This window comes from Cyprinodon variegatus, unplaced genomic scaffold (assembly GCF_000732505.1).
Source record: "Cyprinodon variegatus isolate N-32 unplaced genomic scaffold, C_variegatus-1.0 Scaffold236, whole genome shotgun sequence".
Classification (NCBI taxonomy): Eukaryota; Metazoa; Chordata; class Actinopteri; order Cyprinodontiformes; family Cyprinodontidae; genus Cyprinodon; species Cyprinodon variegatus.
Genome location: NW_015150689.1, coordinates 125,791 through 148,001, shown reverse-complemented (window position 1 = coordinate 148,001; position 22,211 = coordinate 125,791). Strand labels below are relative to the sequence as shown.

Below are 22,211 nucleotides of genomic sequence, written 5' to 3'. Positions count from 1 at the left end.
TCCAGTCATTTTAGCCACTATAATACTATGAGAAACTTCTACAATATTTGAGAATTTATGAAATCTTCACTGTTACTTTTCTTTTAAAGATCAACCACCTCCCAAAAAAAAGGGATGTGACAAATAAATGAGACTAGAACTATGATTTTTTTTGCTAACAAATATATTAGAAATGACCTTCTTTTACCAAATGTATTACTTTGACTTTTATAACTTGACGTTTCATGTTTTCATACACTTAATTTCTCCGTTTACTTAAGTGGAGTTTTTGCATCTCTGTCATTTTGTCCCAATCAAAGGTAAAGAGCAAATACAGAAGAAAAAACACAGTAAGGGTGTTCCTTTGAATTGGCTGAAATGATGTCTTGTGGATCAGCCATTAGTAGAAATGCTTTTTTATGGCAAGAAGCAAAGCCCCAACATTCCAAGGATTTCTTAATAAATAGACTTTAAGGGCTATGAATTCTCATCTCATTGCTACATCAGAGAGAATAGGATAGTGGCAGAAAGGAGAGAGAGCAGTGGGTGAATTCCCCCTACTGTCGATTTCCCACTCTCAGGCCTGCCTTAGCTAAGGGCTTTGCTGGGTGGGGATCCAGCCAGAACTGTGCAATGGAATTAATGGTAATACCCAGGCAGGTGGAGCTCAGCTCTGCTGTCTGGCACAGCAGCGATGGAGAACGTCTCTGAGGGTAGTGGCAGGGTGTCTATATTTGTGTGTGTGCCTTCCTCAGGGCTCGCTTCTAGAGTTTGGAAGGAGGCATTCTGTGCATGAGCATGTTTGTGCAAATGTGCAGTCACTCTCAGTGGAAACAGTCCTTAGAGTCAGGATGCGCCGAATGGCAGACATGAAAACAAATCTAATTTTCCTCTATCGTAGTACGCCGGGCCAGATGGGGAGGGTGGGTGGTTGTCTCTTGGTGTCTGTCACTAGGTCCAACCCCTCAACAACATTGCCACACTTCACTAGGAAGATTTACCCCCTGCACAGACTCCAGTCCTTTATTTACATACCCAGCTTTATCTAACAACAGCAGGTAAGTGATTGAAAGCTTGCACTCCGTTTTACAGTGCAATAACGGCCTCTGTAAAATTGAGTCTTGATTGTGGGCTGTAGTAAATCACTGCAGTTTGGCCCACACGCTTGTACTGCTTGAGGGAGTGTAGTGCAGAATTTGAATGCTCTTAGGGGTTCTTAGGACTTGACTGGCTCTCAAACAGACAGGTGTACACACAAAGGGCATAGATCCAGTTACAAACAGAAAATTATAGAGAAAGAGTATCATTATATATTTTTTAACGCATAATATACAATTATATTCCTCTGTTTACATTTAATTATGCTCATCTGTTTGAGTTTAATGTTTTATTGGTACTCCTACTCCCTTTTAATGTTGTTAATTCATATATTAGCCTTTTATTTCAATGGCTTAATGTCTTTGGCACAGTCAAAATCCTTTATTGTTCTTATATGTATCAGGATTAAAACTGAAGTACGTGCCCAGAGGGTTTGATCAAGAAGGAAGGCCATTCCAATATGTTGAATGAAGGGACCAAATTATCCCAGAATAGATGGATGGCCAAGTAAGGCGGCATCATGGTAATGCTGGGATGAACAGAGAGATATTACGCAGAGACACCAGACAAGACATCGGCTCCCTCAGCTGAATGAAAATTTGTGGATAAGAGGTACATCAGCCCGAGAGTGAGAGGGGGAGTTTGGCTTGTGCTCTGATTGTTCTTGTTCTTCAACATGAATACAAATTTCTCATTTTTCATCAGTAATGTGTGAAGGAAAGTTACTGGCAAATATGAAGTTATTACCAGCAATAATAAATGTTTACTTGTTCAAACAAAAATTGTTATGAGAAAATCATTTGAGAAAAATATCACATGACACATGTTTTGTCAAATTATGTATATTTCATCAAATATATTATATATATACTTATTAATTGGCTTTGACAAAAAAGGGATACCAGATATGGGAATAGCCCAATTAATCCAAAATGAAATGAAAACTAAAAGGAATACCTATCTGAATAATAAAATGGAGTAAAAACAGTAAAAAATGTATTAAGACTACAATAAGTTTATCAAATACTTAACAGAGAAGCCATTTTTGGTAATGAGAGTTTCAAGACTTTTCCAGCAAAGAAAACAGCCACATGCATTTGCTGAGGTGAGATTTGGACTAGGGCTGCAACTAATGATTATTTTGCAAATCAATTAATCTGTCTATAATTTTTTTGATTAATCAATTAATATTTAGACAACAAAACGTTCCTTAGAGAAGAATTTGTTTTAAATTAAATCAGGTGAAACTAAAACTTTTCCATTCGAAGAAATAGATTCAATATTTTCTGGATAGAGCATACAGACAGACGAAAAAGATTTTTATATTAAATACAATATGTTAACATATGTTAATATAATTATAATTGCTGCTCAAAGTGGGTTGCTCTGTCAGCTAAAAGCACATTGTAGTCTCTATACTCAAATTAATGATTAATTGATTACTAAATTAGTTGATGATTATTTCAATAATCGATTAATTACGATTTATCTGATTAATTTATTCAGCCTTGGACCTATTTTCTTCACATCAAAAACCAAAGGTTCTTTAGGCCTCTTAGATCTTCGTTTCCTTTAAAGAATTTTAACAGTATTTTAGTTAGGTGATTATGAGACACTGCAGCAGCTTATTAGTGAATTTCTCCACTGTGAGATCAATAAAGCTCATCTAATCTATTCTAATTTTCTTATTCTGAGACCTACTGAGAGGTTTTTTTAGTTGCGTGTTCAGGATCTTTGTGTTGCTCCTTTCATTTTGAGATTCCTATGAATAATGTTTCCACTTATCCTCAACCTCTCCACTTATCTAGAGGAAAGGTTGTGTTATTGTGGTTTACAAAAGAGAGTAAAAATATTATTGGTTAATATAGTTTATCAGTATACTATAATTCTTTTCTTGTTATGATGTTTTTGTGAAGATTTTTTTTTTTCTAAATTACAGTGAATGGTAAATGTAAGTTGTGTCTGACTAAAGGGTTTTGGACCTGATAAGTTTGACTAAACTTCTTCCAAAAACCTTTTTCGAACTATAAGTTATACGGGTTTCCAGAACCACATGCTAACAAACAGCCTATATCCCACCTTAAAGGTATACTATGCAACCCGGTTGATTTTCCAGCAAGGCTCCCCCCAGAGGGCGAAAGTAAAAGTGCACTGTTGTAAATATGCTCAGCTGTTCTCCTGGTTTCTCTGTCAAGCCAGGCGCTGTTGTTTTGAGCTTAGCAGACAGGCGAATGCAACGAATCACCATGTCTACTGCGGTAAGTGACTATTTTGTTCCAATTTTCGAGTTTGAAAATTTAGCATGTTTTCATACATTATTTGTTATGCATGTGTCGTAGCAGTTCTCGCTGTAAAGCAAGACCGACTCTCGCGATGCACGAGACCTCTGAGCCTGTGGGTGCGGGCCGAGGGCTCCTGCAATTGCAATTATGGTATTTCCCCTACAGACCACCAGGGCGGCCAAGAAAACCTTTGTTCGACCTGAAATGAGTCATTTAATCATCCAAAACGAAATGGAACACATGAATTAAATGAAAAATGTTGCATATTATGCCTTTAAAGGAATAGTACACCCAAAACATGATTAGCCTTCATTTTCTACTCACCCCCATGCTGAACAACACTCTGGAGTACTTTTTTGATATCTCAAATGCATCTGGAGATCTGGGAGGCTTCTTGCTGTCTGCTGACATCAAATAATGGAGGTCCATAGCGCTCGAGGCAGAAAGGTCCATAAAAGTCCACAAAAAACGTGTCAATATTCCTCCATACTGCTCGTCCAATGAATTCCAAGTGTCCTGAGTGGGTAGCGTCCAGAATTTACTCGAAACGAAGTCATTTAGAATGTTTTTAGAGCATAAACAGTAGTGTATAGGATTTCCTGAAAGCGTTGCCTGCGCGTTCACGACGCTACGGAAGCCGGCAGACCAAACCAGATGAAAGTGCGCATTCAGCGTCTGCTCTGCCGATAATGCAAGCGTAGAAGAAGAAATGTGCTGTTTACCTGTGCAAAGAAAGAAACAACGAAAGAAAAATGTCTGAGGACTTCAGTCTTGAGGAAGAGCATGAGTTCTTTGCCGAGCTGAATGCGCACTTTCATCTGGTTTGGTCTGCCGCGGTTTCCGTAGGCTAGTGAACGCGCTTTTAGGAAATCCTATACACTACTGTTTATGCTCTAAAAACATTCTAAATGACTTCGTTTCGAGTAAATTCTGGATGCTACCCACTCAGGACACTTGGAATACATTGGACGAGCAGTACGGAGGAATATTGACACGTTTTTTGTGCTTTTATGGACCTTTCTGTCTCGGGCACCATAGACCTCCATTATTTGAATGTCAGCAGACAGCAAGAAGCCTCCCAGATCTCCAGATGCATTTGAGATATCAAAAAAGTACTCCAGAGTGTTGTTCAGCATGGGGGTAAGTAGAAAATGAAGGCTAATCATGTTTTGGGTGTACTATTCCTTTAAAGCAATCCTGTTTGTATGCTAGGTTTGGATGGTGTGCACTGCCATCCCTTCTTTTAATCAAGTTTTCAATGAAGTCCAAAGTTTTTTCATTTTTGTCTCATTATTCCAGACTATATTATACCAGGATAACACTGGTTGCAGTACACCTTAAATTTGTTTTAAGATACTTTTCTTCAACATTAGCATCTTGCATGCTAAGTGTGCAGAGACCAGTTCATAGGTGCATTATTACTTTAGTGAAAAAATACAGGTATTTCTGTATGAAGCCCCATTCACTCCTTGATAACTTTTCTGAAAGTCATACCCTCATATAAATTCAATATATATTCACATGTATTGTAAAATATTTCATTTATTTCTTGCAATATTGATGGTTATACTTTACAGATGATGAAAACCACAAAAATTATTTTGTGTTTAACGAAATGTGAATATTTAATAAGATCAGTCATACAAATATTTTAAACAGAACTGTCAGGCTTCTAAAAATCATATTCATTTCTATGCATTCCATAATTGGTTGGGCCTCCTTTTGCATTAATGATTACATCAATATGGGGCTGCATGGAGGCAATAAGCCTGTGAAGCTGTCTGGTTGTAATGGAAGCCCAGGTTGGTTTGATAGCGGCTCTAAGGTCATCTGCATCGTTGAGTCTGGTGTCTCTCATCCTTCTTTTGATGATACTTCATAGACTCTCTAGCTCAGGTCAGGCCAGTTTGCCACTCAAGCACAGCAGCATCATAGTCATTAAACCAGTTTTTTGCACCTCTGGCTTGGTAGGCAGATACTTAGCCTGCTGGAGAATGAAATCGGTATCTCTATAATGTTTTCTTTCTATGCGAAGCCCAGTGCCAGTCCTCTCCTTTCAAAGCTTCCCCAAATTATTGGGTGGAATTTCCTAGACAATGCTCACAAGGCTGTAATTATACCTGCTGCTGAAGTACCCTCTTCCTCTGCACTTTTTCCATCCACGCAACGCAAGTTTTGATCCATTTTATTTTTAGAAATAATTGAGAATTAAAGACATTTATTAACTGCAAGCAGAAAGTTTTAAATTCGTTATAAACTGCTTGAAATATTAGACTCTATTTTAGTTTCACCATTTGAAATAACTGACAGAAATCCCTAAATATATTTATTCACATATTCTGAGCTGTACCTGTAACCTCAAGGCAATATTTCCTGTAAGAGTATACTAATTGGATTGTTCTTGACATCTTATGTGAATTGAATCTCAATGGCCTCATTATAAATATTTAGACCGGAAAACTACTATTTCAACATAAATTTTTTCCACTTTTCAAGGACCGTGATGTTTGTGCACTGTGCCTAATTTCCACTTTAATTACCACAATACTAGTAAAACACAATGACCAGAACAATAAAGACAAACTACCAGACACATCTTTTTAGGAAGCCATGGCCAACTCTGTCATGCATGCATAAGTTACAGTTATGCAGCAAAGATGCTTTTGGGACTACATTGTGAGTCTTTGGTGATGCTCTGCAAACAGCATTAGTTGCGCTCGGTAAAGAATAGACTTGTCACATATTCAGTGAGGCTAGTGTAGCACAACAGCTTGGAGACCAAGCCGCTGTGTATGCATGCAAAGACTTGCCAGACAAAGGGATTGGCACTTGTCAGCGATTTTAAACAAAGTGGGCTAGATACAGACACACGTTAGCCCACTTGAAGAACAGAGCTTCACATGCATGAGCTGTGTATATGTAAAGACGCAGGTTGAAATGAAGACAGTTTGGCTGCAGTTGTAACAGCTTGCCCTGGGCATGAATAAAGAAACACCTGTGTGTCAAAGTGGTGCCATGGAAACACCTCCTGATAGATGATCCGGGCCCTTTTGACAAGAAGGAGGGAGATTTCCAATGAACTCTGGAACATCCGGAGATGCAAAATGCAGCATCAGGACTCTAAACCCCCTAATTCAAATTTCCAGACAATTTTAAGAGTTCCCAAAACAATAATAAACATTTTTCTAAATTTTTTGAACAGCCTTTGCTTCATAATCGTCTCAATCTAAGGGTTGTCTCTTTGTTGGACATTTTTACATTCGACTTTCTACTATTATATTGGATGCCTTACTTTAAAAGACAACTTTACTGCTACTTTTAATGCTACTTTAGCCTTCTTGTGCATCATCCTTTGAGAATGTTAATGATTAACTGCTCAAAAAACTGCTTTTGAGAAATTTCTAAAACAAAAATTAAGAGATAAATGTTGAAATATATTCCTCTGTGCAATTTATCTAGATGAATGTTTAATATTCTAAAATAAATGTCATATTAGATATTTAAATTCACTGAGATGCAGTCGTACAAGTGAGGTGAAAATCAATGGTGTAATTTTTATTGAATCCGATTGCAAATCAAAGGCTTTGGATGATAAAAAACATCAGGCTTTCATCACCTGCACTACAGTGGCAACATAAGAGGTGGGCTGGGCTATATCAAGGCTTTTGATTTAGATTCAGAGACTTAAGCTGTTTCTGTTGCAGCACAAGAGCTGTCTCTCACTCTAATCTCGGCAGCGATCCACCCTGAGCCAGGAATATCCCAAGATAAATATGGAAAGAGAACAATGCGAGTGCTGAGCAGCAACTTCCCATTTTCTACACCTCTCATCTCTAATCCTCTTCAGCATCAGTCCTGAACTGCCGCTCCTCATCTGAATGAGGAAGCAGAGCGTTCTGATATTACACTACTGTGTCTTTTTCCTCTTTTTTCACCATAAACATTCTGGCCATACCTTAACGAAGGACTTTAACTCTAAACCTACACCTTCGAAATCAGCTGCAACATTTATTGCATGAAAAATTAAGATAGATTACGTCTTGGGTTTAGATATCTTAACAGATACTGGATGTTATTGGTCCCCAAAGTCAGAACTTTTGCCATTTATCCCCTGAATATAGATCCTTGAAATGAGAGCCACAGCATTCACTCACATGCCATCTTTGTGAAAATGTTGCTCTACAGATGAGTCATCTGATGAGACATGGGTGAGACATGGGTGTTTGGTGAGTGCATTTACAATAAAAAAAAACAAAAAAAGTCCATTAAGGATTAGGAAACAGTCACAGTTCGTTTTAAAAGAAAATCATGCACCGTCTTTTGTTCACCATGGAAAATACCTTCATCTTCATCACCGTCGTTTTCCGACAAATCTTCACCCTGTTTTTTTGCATGGGCCCCTGTTGTTGAAGCAGGGAGAGAAACATAAAGACGTACAAAGAAATTCAAAATAGCATGTTTGGCAAAAAACACAAATGGGGGAGGGAGGCATTTCAGTGAGAGCAGCATTTAAAAATACATGGGAACAGAACAGTGTTTATTTAAAATACAATCCAAAAGAACAATCAGATATTTCTACAGAAAGAAAATAACTCAGGCAAAAATAGAAAATAATTTATTTTTGGATACAGATCAAATAGTTACAATGAGTTATACCAGAAGACACCTTTTTAGACTTGATGTATACAAAGCTAACCTGATGCTTTAGCACATTTAATTCAGAGTCATACATCACTGACATTTTTAGAGACGAAACCTTAATGAACAGAAGAACTAAAATCCATCTATTGTGCTTAAGCTTTGTTAAATAAAAGGTTAATATTTATTCTGTATTTCTCTCTGAAAAATCCCCATTTCAGAATATTGTGTTTTTAATCTAAAGAGGAAAAAATTAAGAAAATCAGTTTTCTGGTGCTTTTAAATTGGAGAACGCTGTACTGTACACACATCCACAGCAGCTATAGTTTCTGTAGGTTCATTTTTTTGTTTCAGTGAGTATTAGAGATAGACAACTATGAAAGCTGATTAATCTTCAACCTTCAAATTCATCCACTGGATAACAGGATCGATTGTAGCTCCAAGTAAATATGAAGCAGAACTGTTTGGGTTTTTTTGACCAGCATCTTTGATCACATCCATCTGGATGTGATGTGATGTGTTGCTTTGCTGGCTGCAACAATCCTTGCGTCCAGATGACAAAGCATAGGGTCTGCTGTAAAAACCATGCTTTAAAGCTGCAGCAGAAATATTATTTGTAAGTAATAAAGAAGAGGAATGAGGCTACAGTTACGCTTCAGTCTGTTTTGGCAGTTGTTTACTGTTGACACTGGATGGAGGCTGGTTAAGAGAAACCGCAGAATAAGGAGCACCACTGAGTTTTGCCCGGACATCAAGCAGGGTCCTCTTCCTAGATGCAGTTTGATCTCCTGCACTACTTTTCTTCCTCTTAAAAGGGAGTTTTTCCTCTCCACTGTCACTACAAGCATGCTTAGTGTGAGGGATTGCCTTCTAGTCAATGAGTCGATGCAATCTACTGGTTTTCCTTACATAGAAAACTTTTAATCAATTTGACTGTATAATCTGGAGGGCTGTAAAGTGCCTTGGGAGGACGTGTTGTGAATTGCTGCTATATAAATAAACTGACTTGAATTGATTTGAATACTTTATTGACATCCTCTGGATAAAACAAGCACAATTTTTTGAATTTTTACGGAAAGTTGGTCTCAATTCAGATTTTCGATTTAAATTAAATTACCTGTTTATTCAAGTGTCTTCTGACAAGTAGTTACTGTATTTTCCGGACTATAAACCGCTATTTTCCCCCCACATTTTTGAACAGTGAGGCTTACAAGAAGGTGCAGCTTTTGGTAGATTTTTCCTAGCCAGCAGAAGGAGAAGTCAAGCTTAGAAATTAAAGAATAAGGGGCTAATTTTCCTTTAGCCCAAAAACATGCTAGCAGCATCCAAGATGGAGAACAAACATAGCAAATTCACATATTTTAAAAATTATTTGATGCATTAAGGGAAAAGTATGTTCAGCAAAGAATGATCAATGGCTCTTTATCTACATCTAAAACAGTGATTTAATGAAATTAATGTTTATCGGTAAAAAATAATTAAGATAATCATTTTTGTTGATATAACTGTGTCTGGGAGCGGCCATTTTTTTCAAAGTAATAACACCTCACTCCTTACATCTTCCCGCAGTGACGTCACGGTGCGGTAAGCAGAGCACCATTCTACCCGCTTTATGAGCAAAATCAACTACAAGACACATCTGCAATCAACAAAAATTGGTTATTTCACATTTCCGATTCATGATCCTCCACGAATGGGTTAGTTGTTTGATTGCTAACTTGAAGAAGGAACACATAATATGTAGCCAACATTTCGTAGAAGAATGTTTTCAAGATGACTTGGATATTAACACGTTGTGACAAACACCAGATACAGCATTGGGACTTGCTTAACAGCCGATACCGCCCTATACGTCACAAACCGGTATTTGACAGTAGTGTTCTTTGACAAACATGAATGTCTCTGGTAAAGCACATTCAAATGAAATTACTGTTAATTAAAAACACTTAATATTTATTGAACACCATGTAATAATTCCATATTTGATGTACTATATGACTGGACTTCTCCTATAAAGCTGCCGAACCAATGAAGAGACTGGGCTCAACTCCCGCAGAGCTAAAATAAAGAGCCGACGAGGCCCAATCTTCGAGCCAGCAAGCTAACGGGAGCTAGCATTCTTCTTCTTCTTCTTCCCTACTCCAGGGGCTATATTTAGAGCTCCCCCTACAGGTTTGATGGGGAGCAGTTCAGTAGATATTAGTAGCTTACAGCCCGGTGCGGCTTATATATGCGCTCTATAGCCCAGAAAGTATGTTATATATACAGGTTGATGTCAGTTAGAGATAATCTTCTACTGTATGTTGATGAAAACTATTTTAATCTAGATTTGAATGGGGATTTAAATGATTTGAGGGTTCACTGTAGATTAAAATAAATAATAAGGTGATTTTTAAAACCAACAATACTTAATCTTCAGGACCTGGTTCATTATCATACAACACAGATGGTTTATAAAGCTAGGGAACAATTACTACCACTCATTATTCAAAATATTTTCAGCCATAGGAATAGGGGTTATCATTTACTAGGGACCTTGAAATTCTTCTTCCCACTCCATTTGAACCGAATTTTCTTTTTTAGTGATGTATTTTTCCCCTCCATTGTGTTTTTATAATTGTCTTATGTTCAAATAACACTTTTAAATAAACAAAATAAAGAACAAAATAAAAACTGACTACATACTCATCACTCAGATTTCTCTCTAATTTTTTGAGTCCTCACATTTTTTACAATTAACTAAGAAGAGATCATTTTTATATCTTTAAACATGCTTTGACTTGTCACACGATTCACAAACCGGCGGCACCTTGGACTGTCGGCAAATAGGCCAATAGTTCTTTCAGGCCCTTTGGGTTAGCAGTAGGGGATAACCTGCTGCAACCCAAGAATTGGAATCAAATGGCATTAGATTGGTATCAAGAGAGGCAAAACAGAACCTTCAAGCATAGCTGCTCTCTTGGTTAGCAGCACTGATAGGGAAGTGCTGTTACTCTGTCAGAATATGGCTCATCTGTTTGTGTTGGTTAAGAGTGTGAAAGGCACATTATTTAAACGTTGTGGCGATGTAAGTAATGCGATAAGCAACATTGATTTAACATGTCACCGCCTTTCAGCCAGTGATGTTATGAATTTTGTCCTCGTATTATGGATACAGTAATGAGAAAAAAAAAATCTACCCTTGAGTGTTTTCTTCACTCATCATTTACAACTAGTAATGATTTTTTTTTTTTTTGGTGCCTAATACCAGCAGCCAAAAGGCTTTGGAATATCAATACCAGTTAGTCAGTTGGCTCATCTCTCAATCCATCTATGCAACAGTCTGTCATCTTCTGACAGGATTATAAAGAAATGTTATTTTTGGAGATGACCTTTTATCCAACACCCTGTCAGTTTATATTTTCCACTTGAACAGAGCCTGATACAGAGGATCATAATGCTGTCGGTGACTTTGGACTCTTCCTCCATTGTAATATCTACAACAGCAAAAATAGGAATCAATAAAAATCTTACAGGCTTATTGACAAAACGCATGCTCTAATCCTCTTATTATTACAACTCATCTTCCTGAAATGTTTTATTAACAGAGGTGGGCTTGACCCATTGCTAAAGCTTAAGTCACTGCTGCTAATATCAGTTAAAAGATAATTGAAAACAGTTTTTACTAGAAAACTGTTGTTATTCTTAGTACTTGGTTGAAAGTATTTCCTCTGCTGCCTTTAACTTTCACTTCAATATACTTAACAGTGAGGATTTGCATTTAGTTGCGGTGATTCCAGTGACCACAAAAAGACAATTTGGCTCATTCACCTGCTATATATTCTGCAAATGAGATGACTTGTTCTGTAACGCTGCTTCATTTGATTGTATCATAGGTCAATCTTGCCAATATCAACAAATCTTAAGACAGTCGTATCTAAACTATATGATTCCTGTCTCATATTTATGTGTTTATAAATCCATGTGTTCACTCCTGACTATCTCTTCTCACATCCTCAGTTGTCTTCTCCCTTGCTAATTGATACTGTAGGTGCAATGCATTATAATGCATAATGTAAAAGGCCAAGTGTCATGACATTTACTGATATATATTCTCTGAAGGGGCCTTTTTTCTTTAGTTCCATGGCAACTACAATGACCTTGTTAAGTGTGTTCATCAGTTTTACAGTATCATGAATAATACATTTTTAAATAATATGGAATTGGATATGAGCTACAGCTGCAAACCAAGCATTCAGCTATGATACTCTGAGGTTTAAATACATACATACTAGTGATAGGAGGTGAAAGGATTGCAAAGCATTTATGTTACAGTGAGGCAGGCTGCCTCTGTTTAGAGAGAGGATGAAAGCTTGCTGTTGCCAAATCCTAACAAAATTGAAATAGGGGCTTTTAAAATTATGGTTTTCAGGTACTGTAAGTAAGCCAAGTGAAAAAAAAAACAGTATATATATAGTCTTTTGCTTTAGAGCAATAAATATCATTTAAAAACAAAAAAATAAATAAAAAGCTAACTTATTCCAAAATTACCATTCAATATAGGTAGATTGAAACGACTAAGGAAAGTAAATGTTTTATATAATGTGTGTATGTGGGGTCACCCTCCATGAAATACATACACATATTTTTAATTAAATAATTCTATAAATAAATAATCAGTACAACAATAATTTTTGTTTTCTATTTATTTCTTGCAGGAATTTTTTTCTTAAAGGACTTTTTTTTCCTACATTTTGTACTATATTCCAGCAGAACACATTAGATTTTTTAGAGTCCCAGATCTCTGTTTTCTTTGCAAATTATGGTTCTGGTCAAACATAATTTGACAGATTTACCCACAAACTTTAGATTTTACAGTTTTGGAATAACAATGTCTATTGAAGAGTCTTTTAAGACTGAAGAATTTTAAGGATAGAAACTATTAAAAGGCTCAAACCTTTTCTAATGTCTGGTATCATGTTGGTGTGAATTGTACTTACCGGTATATTATGAGTTGTTATTTTTTTTTTTTGCTGTAATTCTGATATACCGTAATTCTTTAGATCTTTCACATTTTTATAAATACATTTCTCTAATATTTCCTTTTGAAGTGTTTAAGTTTGGTTTAAATGGTTGGATATCTTTTTACAATAACAATATTGGCCCATTCCTCCTGACAGAACTGCTTAAACATGTCTTTTCAGCTCTGCCTACAGTTTTTTGTGTGAGACAAAGATAGAAATTGTTGATCATTAATCGACACACTGATCTGCTTGTTCAGAAGATAATTTATTACATACTATGTTAAGGATATTTAGTTCTGTTGGCCATCTAAAGTGAGGACCACATGACCTGACAGCAAATCACAGAAAACACAACAACATTGACATAGCTAGATCATCTCCAAAGAAACCCAATCTGCTTGTTTTCAACGACAAACTTACCATATATCTGAGTATTAAAATTTTAAATTAGTATTAAATTTGAAATCCCTATTTCTTGTTCCATTAAAGGTAGCAAGAACCTTGGGTGTTATAATCGCCTCTACCTATTATTTAACTCAGTGGTTCCCAAACTTTTCAAGAGACAAACAAGAATAGTCAACAGCAGTATATTAAATATTTAAATACAATAAACAACTATGTACCGTACTTTAAATTCCAATGTACCAACAACTGTTTACTTTACCAGTCACTATTCAATATTGTTATTCACCAGTGATGGAAAAAAAAACACCTCAAAGGGGTAATTTATTTAACCCATTTCCACCATGAACCCCTACAGCACTCCTACAACAAATCAGGCTGTATACTAATACATTCGCAGCTCCTGATGATGCATTCTATAGTCACCTCCTATCTAAAATAGTGGAACGACTTCTTGACTAGACCAATCTGTCACAAGTCTCCAACACATATCAACTTTGAGGATAATTGCCAAATATGATGATGAATCATACAGGGAGGAGGAGGTCCAAGCACAGATTCAGTGGCAGCCACCTCCTGCACATTTAAAAGACATCTACGAAAAATCATCACTGGCTTCCAGAAGTCAAGGGCCACACTGTACCAGAGGAGCTGCTCACAGACTTCCAGTTTCGTTTTCCTTTCCCTTTCTTCTGTGGCAGACCCTGAGTAACATGAGCCTGCACCAACAGGCTTAAGATCAGCTCCCCAATGGCTTGGAAAAACCTGCTGCAGGAACACACATGCTAACAACTACATGTACCTCCTGTAAAATGGACACCAATAAACAGACTGTTGAATATTTTCTTACTCTAATATTGACTTTGTTAATTAATTAAAATACCTTTACTATTTATCTTTGTACATACTGAGGGCCTATCTCTAAAGATCCAAAATAAGAGTATAAAATTTACTTTTCTATAAAAGTTTTGCAACAAGTGGATGCTTTGAGGGCAATCTGCTATGGTCGCTCATATGATAAGATGTGTACACTGGTTTTGTTGAGTCCCATTGAAATGAGCAGATAGCTTCTGCTACCGGCAGTTTGAGTGTTGTTTAAGAGGAAGCTCAGAGTGGCGTGAGTCGTCTCTATCGTTGCTCCTCTTTTATGGAATAGAGGCTTCTTTACTCTCAACTTTTAAAACGCAGCTTAATACTTACTTTTATCTGCTTGAAGGACTTTTATTATGTCCTTATTTTATATCTATATGCTGTATTTCATTCTTTTATTGTGTTTTCTTATTTTTAGCTATTTTCAGCCCTTTGGTTTTAGCTGTTAGCCATTTTAAAGCACTCTACAAATTATGTAGATTGTGATGATTGCCATATGGTAATAATAGTTATTTAAAAAATATAAACAATGATAATACTATTTAATATTTATAGGTAGCCTACTTCAAAGTGCTAAGCCAAGCAAAGTGTTGCAGTACTGTAGGTGGAAATATTCTAGAGTGTATGATTATCATTTCAACCAACTTATAATAACATAATACAGATGTTGAACCAGTCAAAACAGATAACATTTCTCAAGTGAATGTAAGTGAATGGAAAGGGTTCAATTTGGTTCCAATATGTGAAAATGGCTGCTTCAAATGTTCTCAGATTTAACTCCAAAGAGGCGGCAAATCAATCAGGATAACTTTGCTGTGCAAGAATGAAATGCTTCTGAGCTGTTAAATATGATGTCTCTCACTGTGGGTTACATTTACTGTTTGATTTTCTCCAAATAATTTGAGTTTTATTTCACAAAACTGAGAACAAAGGATTTAGTACTACTATTGCAGTACTGTTTTTACCAATCTTTTAACTTTTATTGCTTACCATAACAGTTATACCTTTTTTTAAGATGATGCTATAATTGATTATTGATTATATATGATTATTATTATTTACATTATAATGAAATAATAAACAGATAAGGCAAAAACATACCATCATTTCTAAGAGGCCTATGCTACTGACAGGGTGAAAAATTGCATGTATTGAGTGACAGAGTGTCAGACAAGCATAAACCAGATGGCAGGTGTCAACAGAGAAACTCACTTTGAATTTTGCAGTGTTTGAGCCTTTCTGTGTGGGCATCCTGATCTCAAATTGAAAACATGACATCTTAGCACACTATTAAAGCAAGGCCGAAAAACAACATTTGACCTTGAATCTTTTACGATGATGCAAAAGTGGAAAAGTGTAAGATTCAGATACATTTAGGCGATGGTTGGTAATGTTGGAGAGTTAGCGAGATTTGAAAGTGGTGCTTCAGTGGTGCTTCAGTTTAAAGGTAAGCCCTTCCCTGTAAACTTGAACGCGCATCTCACAGCAGATCTCAATAGAGGGCAGCCGACCCGGCAGAGGGCAGCCAACTAACTACATTTTGGATTTCAACCTAACTAACTCATGTCTCATTCACCTGCAAGTATGGGTGGAACGGTTCACAAAATCCACGGTTCGGTTCGGTTCATGGTTTCGTGGTCACAGTTTTCGGTTCGGTATATGTTTATTGTTACACCGAACAATAAAAAAATTAATAAAAATTATAAAGATTAATGAAAAAATAAAAAAATTAATGAAATTAATGAAAAAATCCAAAACAATTTATGAATTGCAATTATTTTTAATGATCCTGGGAAACCCTGTTTCATTTCCGCATGTTTTGCTGCTTTGAATTTAATTTAATCATCTCGCGCATGCCCTCTACGGTCTCCAAGGAACTCAGAGCGGAGCGGACGGGAGCCACAGTGGAGGCTGTAGGCTTTGCTTTGTGCAGGCGTTCTGGTGCGCAGCGGGCCGGAGCGGAGAGGAGCATGACGGAGTATGTGGGATTTCGGGGTTAGCATGACATGTTGGTCACGTTGCTGTTAGCATAAACAAAACCTGTTGCACAATGCTTGCACACTGTTGCACTTTTATCCACAACTTTCTTTCCGCCATCATCGTAGGTCACTCTAAATGCAAAGTGGTCCCATACAGCAGACCTATAAAGTGCTGCTGGCGCGTCTTCCAACTCCTGTTCTTTTCCACTCGCCATACCGACACAATTCTCCACAACAACCGATTTTTTTTCTGCTACACCTGGCTATTCTTCTTTGCTTTTTCTTCTTCTTGTTTACTACTGGTGGTTGGCTTTGGTTGCAGTACCGCCACCTTCTGCCCTGGAGTGTACACGCTTCGCCTATGAGAAAAAGGAGCTGCTCATGAAGTGAACGCAACACACGCGAACCGTACCGAGACAGTCGAACCGAACGGTTCAGACGGTTTTCATAAACCGTTCCATCCCTACCTGCAAGTAAACTATATTTTTATTGATAAGTTTAGATATACTAACTTCTAGAGTTTTGCGAAGGGGTGTTGTGAATATTTGTGGCAATCTCCAACCCTGATGAGCGTTCCTACAGAGGAGGACGGGACTGAGATGAAGGCACCTGATTAGCTTTTACCATTCGGAATGAATGGTAGGGATTGTTTTTAGAGGCTTGCAGCTCCCACATTGGTCTGCTTTTTTTTTTGTTCCTTTTTCCGATTACAGAAGGTATTGACTACTCTTAGGATGGAAGGACCGTTTCATTCAATAAATCAAAAAGTGTTTTTGAACAGAATTACCAACCCTAACTTTACTGCAGTAAGGAGCTTTTGTGCACACAGCCTCCAGGAGGTATTATTTGTACCCCGTGAAAAGGAGGTATCCTCTTGAATAGCACCTATTGTTTATGTTCTTTTGACGAGATTAATAGAAAGCTGTCACATTTATCACACCAGTTTTAATGGAGCCACATTAGACAGGTTTGCTGCATGCATAAAGTGTGTTGAAAATGTAACATTTCAACATGATGAAATCCCAAGCACAAAGCCTTGTTGTAATTGGCGAAAAAAGTTTCACATGAAGGATGCGCACACACATGAACTGACACGCTCAAGCACATAAATACATGGAGAGTGCCCTCAGACTCCAGAGACTTGTGGACTGAATCCACAATTCACTCAATATGTCGTGGAAGGGCCGAATGTTAACTGCCTTTCCTTTGCTGCAAAAAAGGTTCACTGACAATAGATGGGCCTTGGAGTTAAATATCAGAAAGGTCAGGATGTGGAAAGAGACTTTGTGAAATGTTGCGGTCCTGACAATTCAGAGCAGTTATATTCAGTCTCTAATCCTCAGGTGGCCACTTCTCTCTGCCTGGATTTGTTTCTAGCATTTAGTCTCTCGGTCTTCTCTTTCTCTCTCTGTATCCCCGCCTAGTGCCTACCAGTCTGTCTGTCTCAGTCTCTCACAATCTGTCTCCCGGTGCAGAGGTTAAGGAACAGCTTGGGAAGGACACATGAGAGAGAATGATGGAGAATGCAGCTAAAAGGTTAAGGATGCTATAATCCTGCAGTAAAGGACAGCCAAAACTCACACTGTGCCACAGCTGGTCCCAACATGAAAGAAAAGACAATTCCTAATATTTGTGAGAATGAACTGGGAAATATGCCAAAGTATTGTCAAAAACTGAAGAATGCACACAAAAAATTGATACTGACCAATGCATGATTTTAGACCATTGTGTAGAAAATGTTATGCAAACAAACCAAATCTTCTGCGATCTAAGGGATATACTGTAAGCCAAGCAAGAAAGATTCTCTACAGGGCCTCTTTAACCTATTTATTTCTGCTAATGTCATGACGAGTGCATGAATACAAATATACAGTATTATGTGTGCAAAAGGACCCGGCAGGGTTATTTATTAACAAAATATATACAAAATTATAACTACTTGCCGATCTTAAATGGAGCTATGTTAAATAAAAAAGATATGGGTTTGAAGATGCAAAGTTTGTCAAGTAAAAATTAGTATATAAAGCTGTTGAGCTCTCGAGCTATCTGCTATTGAGCTATAGAGCTATCTCTATAGTTATGCTGCTAAAGGCTTAGCCTTCTGGAGGACTTAGGGGCCCCTTTTTCATCATTCTGCTTCATTCCATCTCAATTCTCCCACTCTGCATAATCTGTTAGTTCAATCTCAAATATTATGCTCCCTCTGCTTTCTCTCATAGTAGCTTCGCCTTGTCTGTTCCTGTTTGGCTGTGACACCATCCTGGAGAGAAATATCAGCTGTGCTGCTGCCATCAACACCTTTGTTTATAGATTTTCAGCCTGTTTTTCAGTGTAGTCCTATTTCTCTGACAGTGATTGGCTGGATGTGCTCTCTTCTCTCCTCTGACAAAGGCGCTGGCTCGGAGCTCGTGTGCCTGTTTCCTGGACGGGGCCACCTTTTACATTTGTGTTTTGTATCTCTGCTCCTTTCTGTATGTCTGCTTCTGTCTCCTTGAACCTCAGTCGGCTTCAGCAGATGGCCGCTCACGCTGAGCCTGGTTCTACTGTAGGTTTCTTCCTGTTAAAAGGGTTTTTTTTTTCTCTCCACTGTCGCTACCAGCATGCTTAGTCAACTGGTTTTCCTTAGATTGAAAACTTTAAATCAATTTGACTGTTTGATCTGGTGAAATATAAAGTGCCTTGAGATGACGTGTTGTGAATTGGCGCTATATAAACAAATTGAATTAAATAGAATTTAAATGATGCTAAAAGTTGGATTGATCTGAGTTTTCATTTTTTTTATTTGACTTTTTTGCCAAAATGAGGACTATACACAGTGTCACATGACAAGAAAACCTCAAATTGGAGGTGAAAATACCATTTATTTAGAGATGTTTTATTTAATTTTGTCCAGGGGGAGTGTCGTTTGCTTTGAAGCAAAGGGGAAAAATCTAATTCAAAACGGAAACCATGATTTTTCATTCAATCAATGTAAAGATGCCCTTTAAAGGAATGACAGTCTTTTCACTTTTTTCAGTGTAGAAAAATGGGGAGGACTCAGACTTTGCGTTCCAGTCCTCCCATGGGGGGTGAAGAGTTTGTTTTTGTGGATGGGCTGTATCAAAGCTGAATGTCCCTTTGGGGAATAATAAAGTATTATTGATTTGTATAGTCTTATAACACTCCCCACTAGCAGTTGGGTGTTGCCAGTCAGGTGGACGAAATAGGGCTCTTATCCTTTTACATTTATTCTAAAGAGGGAATAAATCAGGAAATTAAAGAAGAACTGTGCAAAACTGGGGTTCAAATAAGCACCAAACAGTGCAAATGGGTTAAAGATCTTTTAATGAGATACGACACAAATTGTCATAATGAGAATTTCTCTGCCTTATGATCATAAAAAACCATGGCACCACCCGCACATTTTTCTGCGCACTGCTAGTAAACCTCCTAAAAGAAATTAAGAACAGATACATCCTCCTTACATAAAATAAAAATTCTACCCTTCAGACATGCAAATTTGCCCAGGAAAGCATGAAGCGCCAACCATCATTCCTCTACTGACTACAACTGCTAGCCTCAATTTGAACCCTGCGGGCCGAGCATTTTGCTGTCAGATAATTTGTATGACTTTGACTCATTTAAATGACATGCCAGAAACGTTAAGGACTGACTGGAGTTTCTTTGGCCTTAATGGAGTAATCATTATCATACAACCGCCCATTCAATGCATTATTTTTACTCTCTGAAACATTTTTTCTTGACAATTAAGGGAAAATTGTCTCACCAGAGATATTTCTGATCACAAAACACAGAGGCATGGTGTAGAAACTAAACAAGTTGGTCCCATCAGATTCAATAAACCAACATATCTCACCAAAATATAAGCAAAAAACAAGCAGCACTTTACACTATTAGTAAATCACACTTATGTCACTCTTTAAAGAGCAAGGACAACTGTATATATTATTATTATAGTTAATGGTTTCGCATGTTTAAAACATTGTTATAACTGTAATAATCATTGTGTTAATTTACTGGAAGAGGAACAATTGTTTTTCTGTTTTGAATTAAAGCAGTATACTACTCAGTATTTTATGGTTGTAATACTGTCTAAATATCTTAAAATTGTGGTATTTTTACAACGGTCTCCTTCCAGTCTTGCCTATTAAGTTTGACTAACAATATCATTACCTTAAAACTTGAGATAAACAAGGGAAGAAACTAACTAGATTGATGGGAAGCTAGACAGCAGAAGGGCTCGAAAAGTCAATATCATTTCTTTTTTAGACAAATCACTTTTTTCCCTCCATGGTGCTAAATTATCAAAAAACAAATAATGCTGAATGGTCATACAAAAAAATTCTATACAGATAATGCTTATGCTGTTTTTTTTGGCGAATCTGCTTTTTGTCTTTTAAACACAGAATCAGCTTTTTGTTCTTGTCTTCTTGAAAGATTTTTAGCCCTTGTCTGTTTAGTGTACAGATTTCCTCAGCAGCACAGGGAGTGGCCCATCCTTTCCTGAGGCGGGTCTGAGTCAGCCAACCAATGGGATTAGCATGGTGTGTTACTGTTTGCCATGACCCTCGTGCAGTCTAGCAGGGACCAGGGTTCTTCTGTAGATTTACCAACTCTGTGACGACTGGAGGTCATGTGCAAAGAGTGTCCAGTGTTTCTGCTGGGGTAGTTAATCTACAGGTTTGGCAGCTGATGGGACCATTCAGCACTGGCATGGAGCTGCATAAAAACCTGGCAGATTGCTGCCCAAGTGAGCTGCATGGGAATGATAGCTGGACATTCCAAATCAAGCCAAAACCAGACTGACTTTGTGATTCGAAACAGACTCCTGCTGCGGGATAAATTTAGGACTGAAAGAAGGTTTATGTTAGAGTAGTACCCAAAATACAGAACAACTCAGAAAGAATTATGACTCCAAAGAACATAGAAAACATAAAGGAGATAAAAAAAAATTTTGTCAATCCAAGTTGAAAATTATGTGTTGCAATACTCTATATACAAGCGGAACACAATGCCGCGACTGTATGTGATTTTCTAAATTATCCTTAAATGGAGGTCTTATAAAAAGGATGTGATTGTAGTAATCAAGTTTAAGGTTTGACAAACAATTTAAAAATACACTGCAAACCTATTTCAAAGGTAAACACTTATCTCCTCTAGGTTTTTCCTAAAGAAAAAAATTGGCCCATCTCAAACAGATCCAGCACTCTGAGGCTGAATAGTGCTTAGCTGTGTCCCTGCACACCATTACCCCTCTCCTCACTCCATTCACTCTAACTCAGAGCAGAGAAAATGACTGAATGATATGACCAAGGCTCCAGTGTCCCACAGCTCTGTTACTGCTCTTTACTCTGAGCACTTGCTGTAAGGCCCCTTCAAAGGGACACTGTGGGGTGTGAGGTGGGGGCATGGTGCTGATGCTGCACATTAGATCACCTCCTCATGACCTAAAGCATTACATGACGGGACATCTGTTAAGGGGATGTGATACTAGTCTTGTACAAAACAGAAAATATATGGTCTAAAGATTTCAGGCAGCGTAATCATCCAAAATGGGTATGATCAAAGAAAAAGGCTCTGTTGCATCTGGTACATCAAAATTAGTTACACAACCATTGTCCCGAGTAATAGTCAGCTCCACCAGTAGGGAGGTACTTTGTTTTTCCTTTAAGTACAGTGTTATATACATTTATTTTTACAAAGTCTGTCTAGTTCAGAGCATATTTCAAGGTACTGTGGGAACAATAAACTTAGAATTAAAAAAATAAAGCAACAAATACATTTCTAAGAAAAAATAAGGATCAGAAAGAATGTCACTGATTGTACAAAGTAATCATTTAATATATTTATATCAGTACTGAAAATGCACAGTGTGTATGACTCTGACACATTCAACAGGTTGCTTTGTAAATAGAAATTGTCTTCAGGTAGGTGGCAAATTAATGGAAAATTTTGATTGC

At 37.4% G+C, this 22,211-nt stretch overlaps 1 protein-coding gene across 1 annotated transcript in view; it reads right to left on the bottom strand.

Moving 5' to 3' along the window:
* Nucleotides 1-22,211, bottom strand: part of nlgn3 (neuroligin 3) — a 268,431-nt gene that overhangs the window by 166,221 nt on the left and 79,999 nt on the right. The window contains exon 4 of the mRNA XM_015381581.1: nt 7,700-7,759. Coding sequence (XP_015237067.1) covers nt 7,700-7,759 — 60 coding nt within the window. The remainder of the gene's footprint in view (nt 1-7,699; nt 7,760-22,211) is intronic.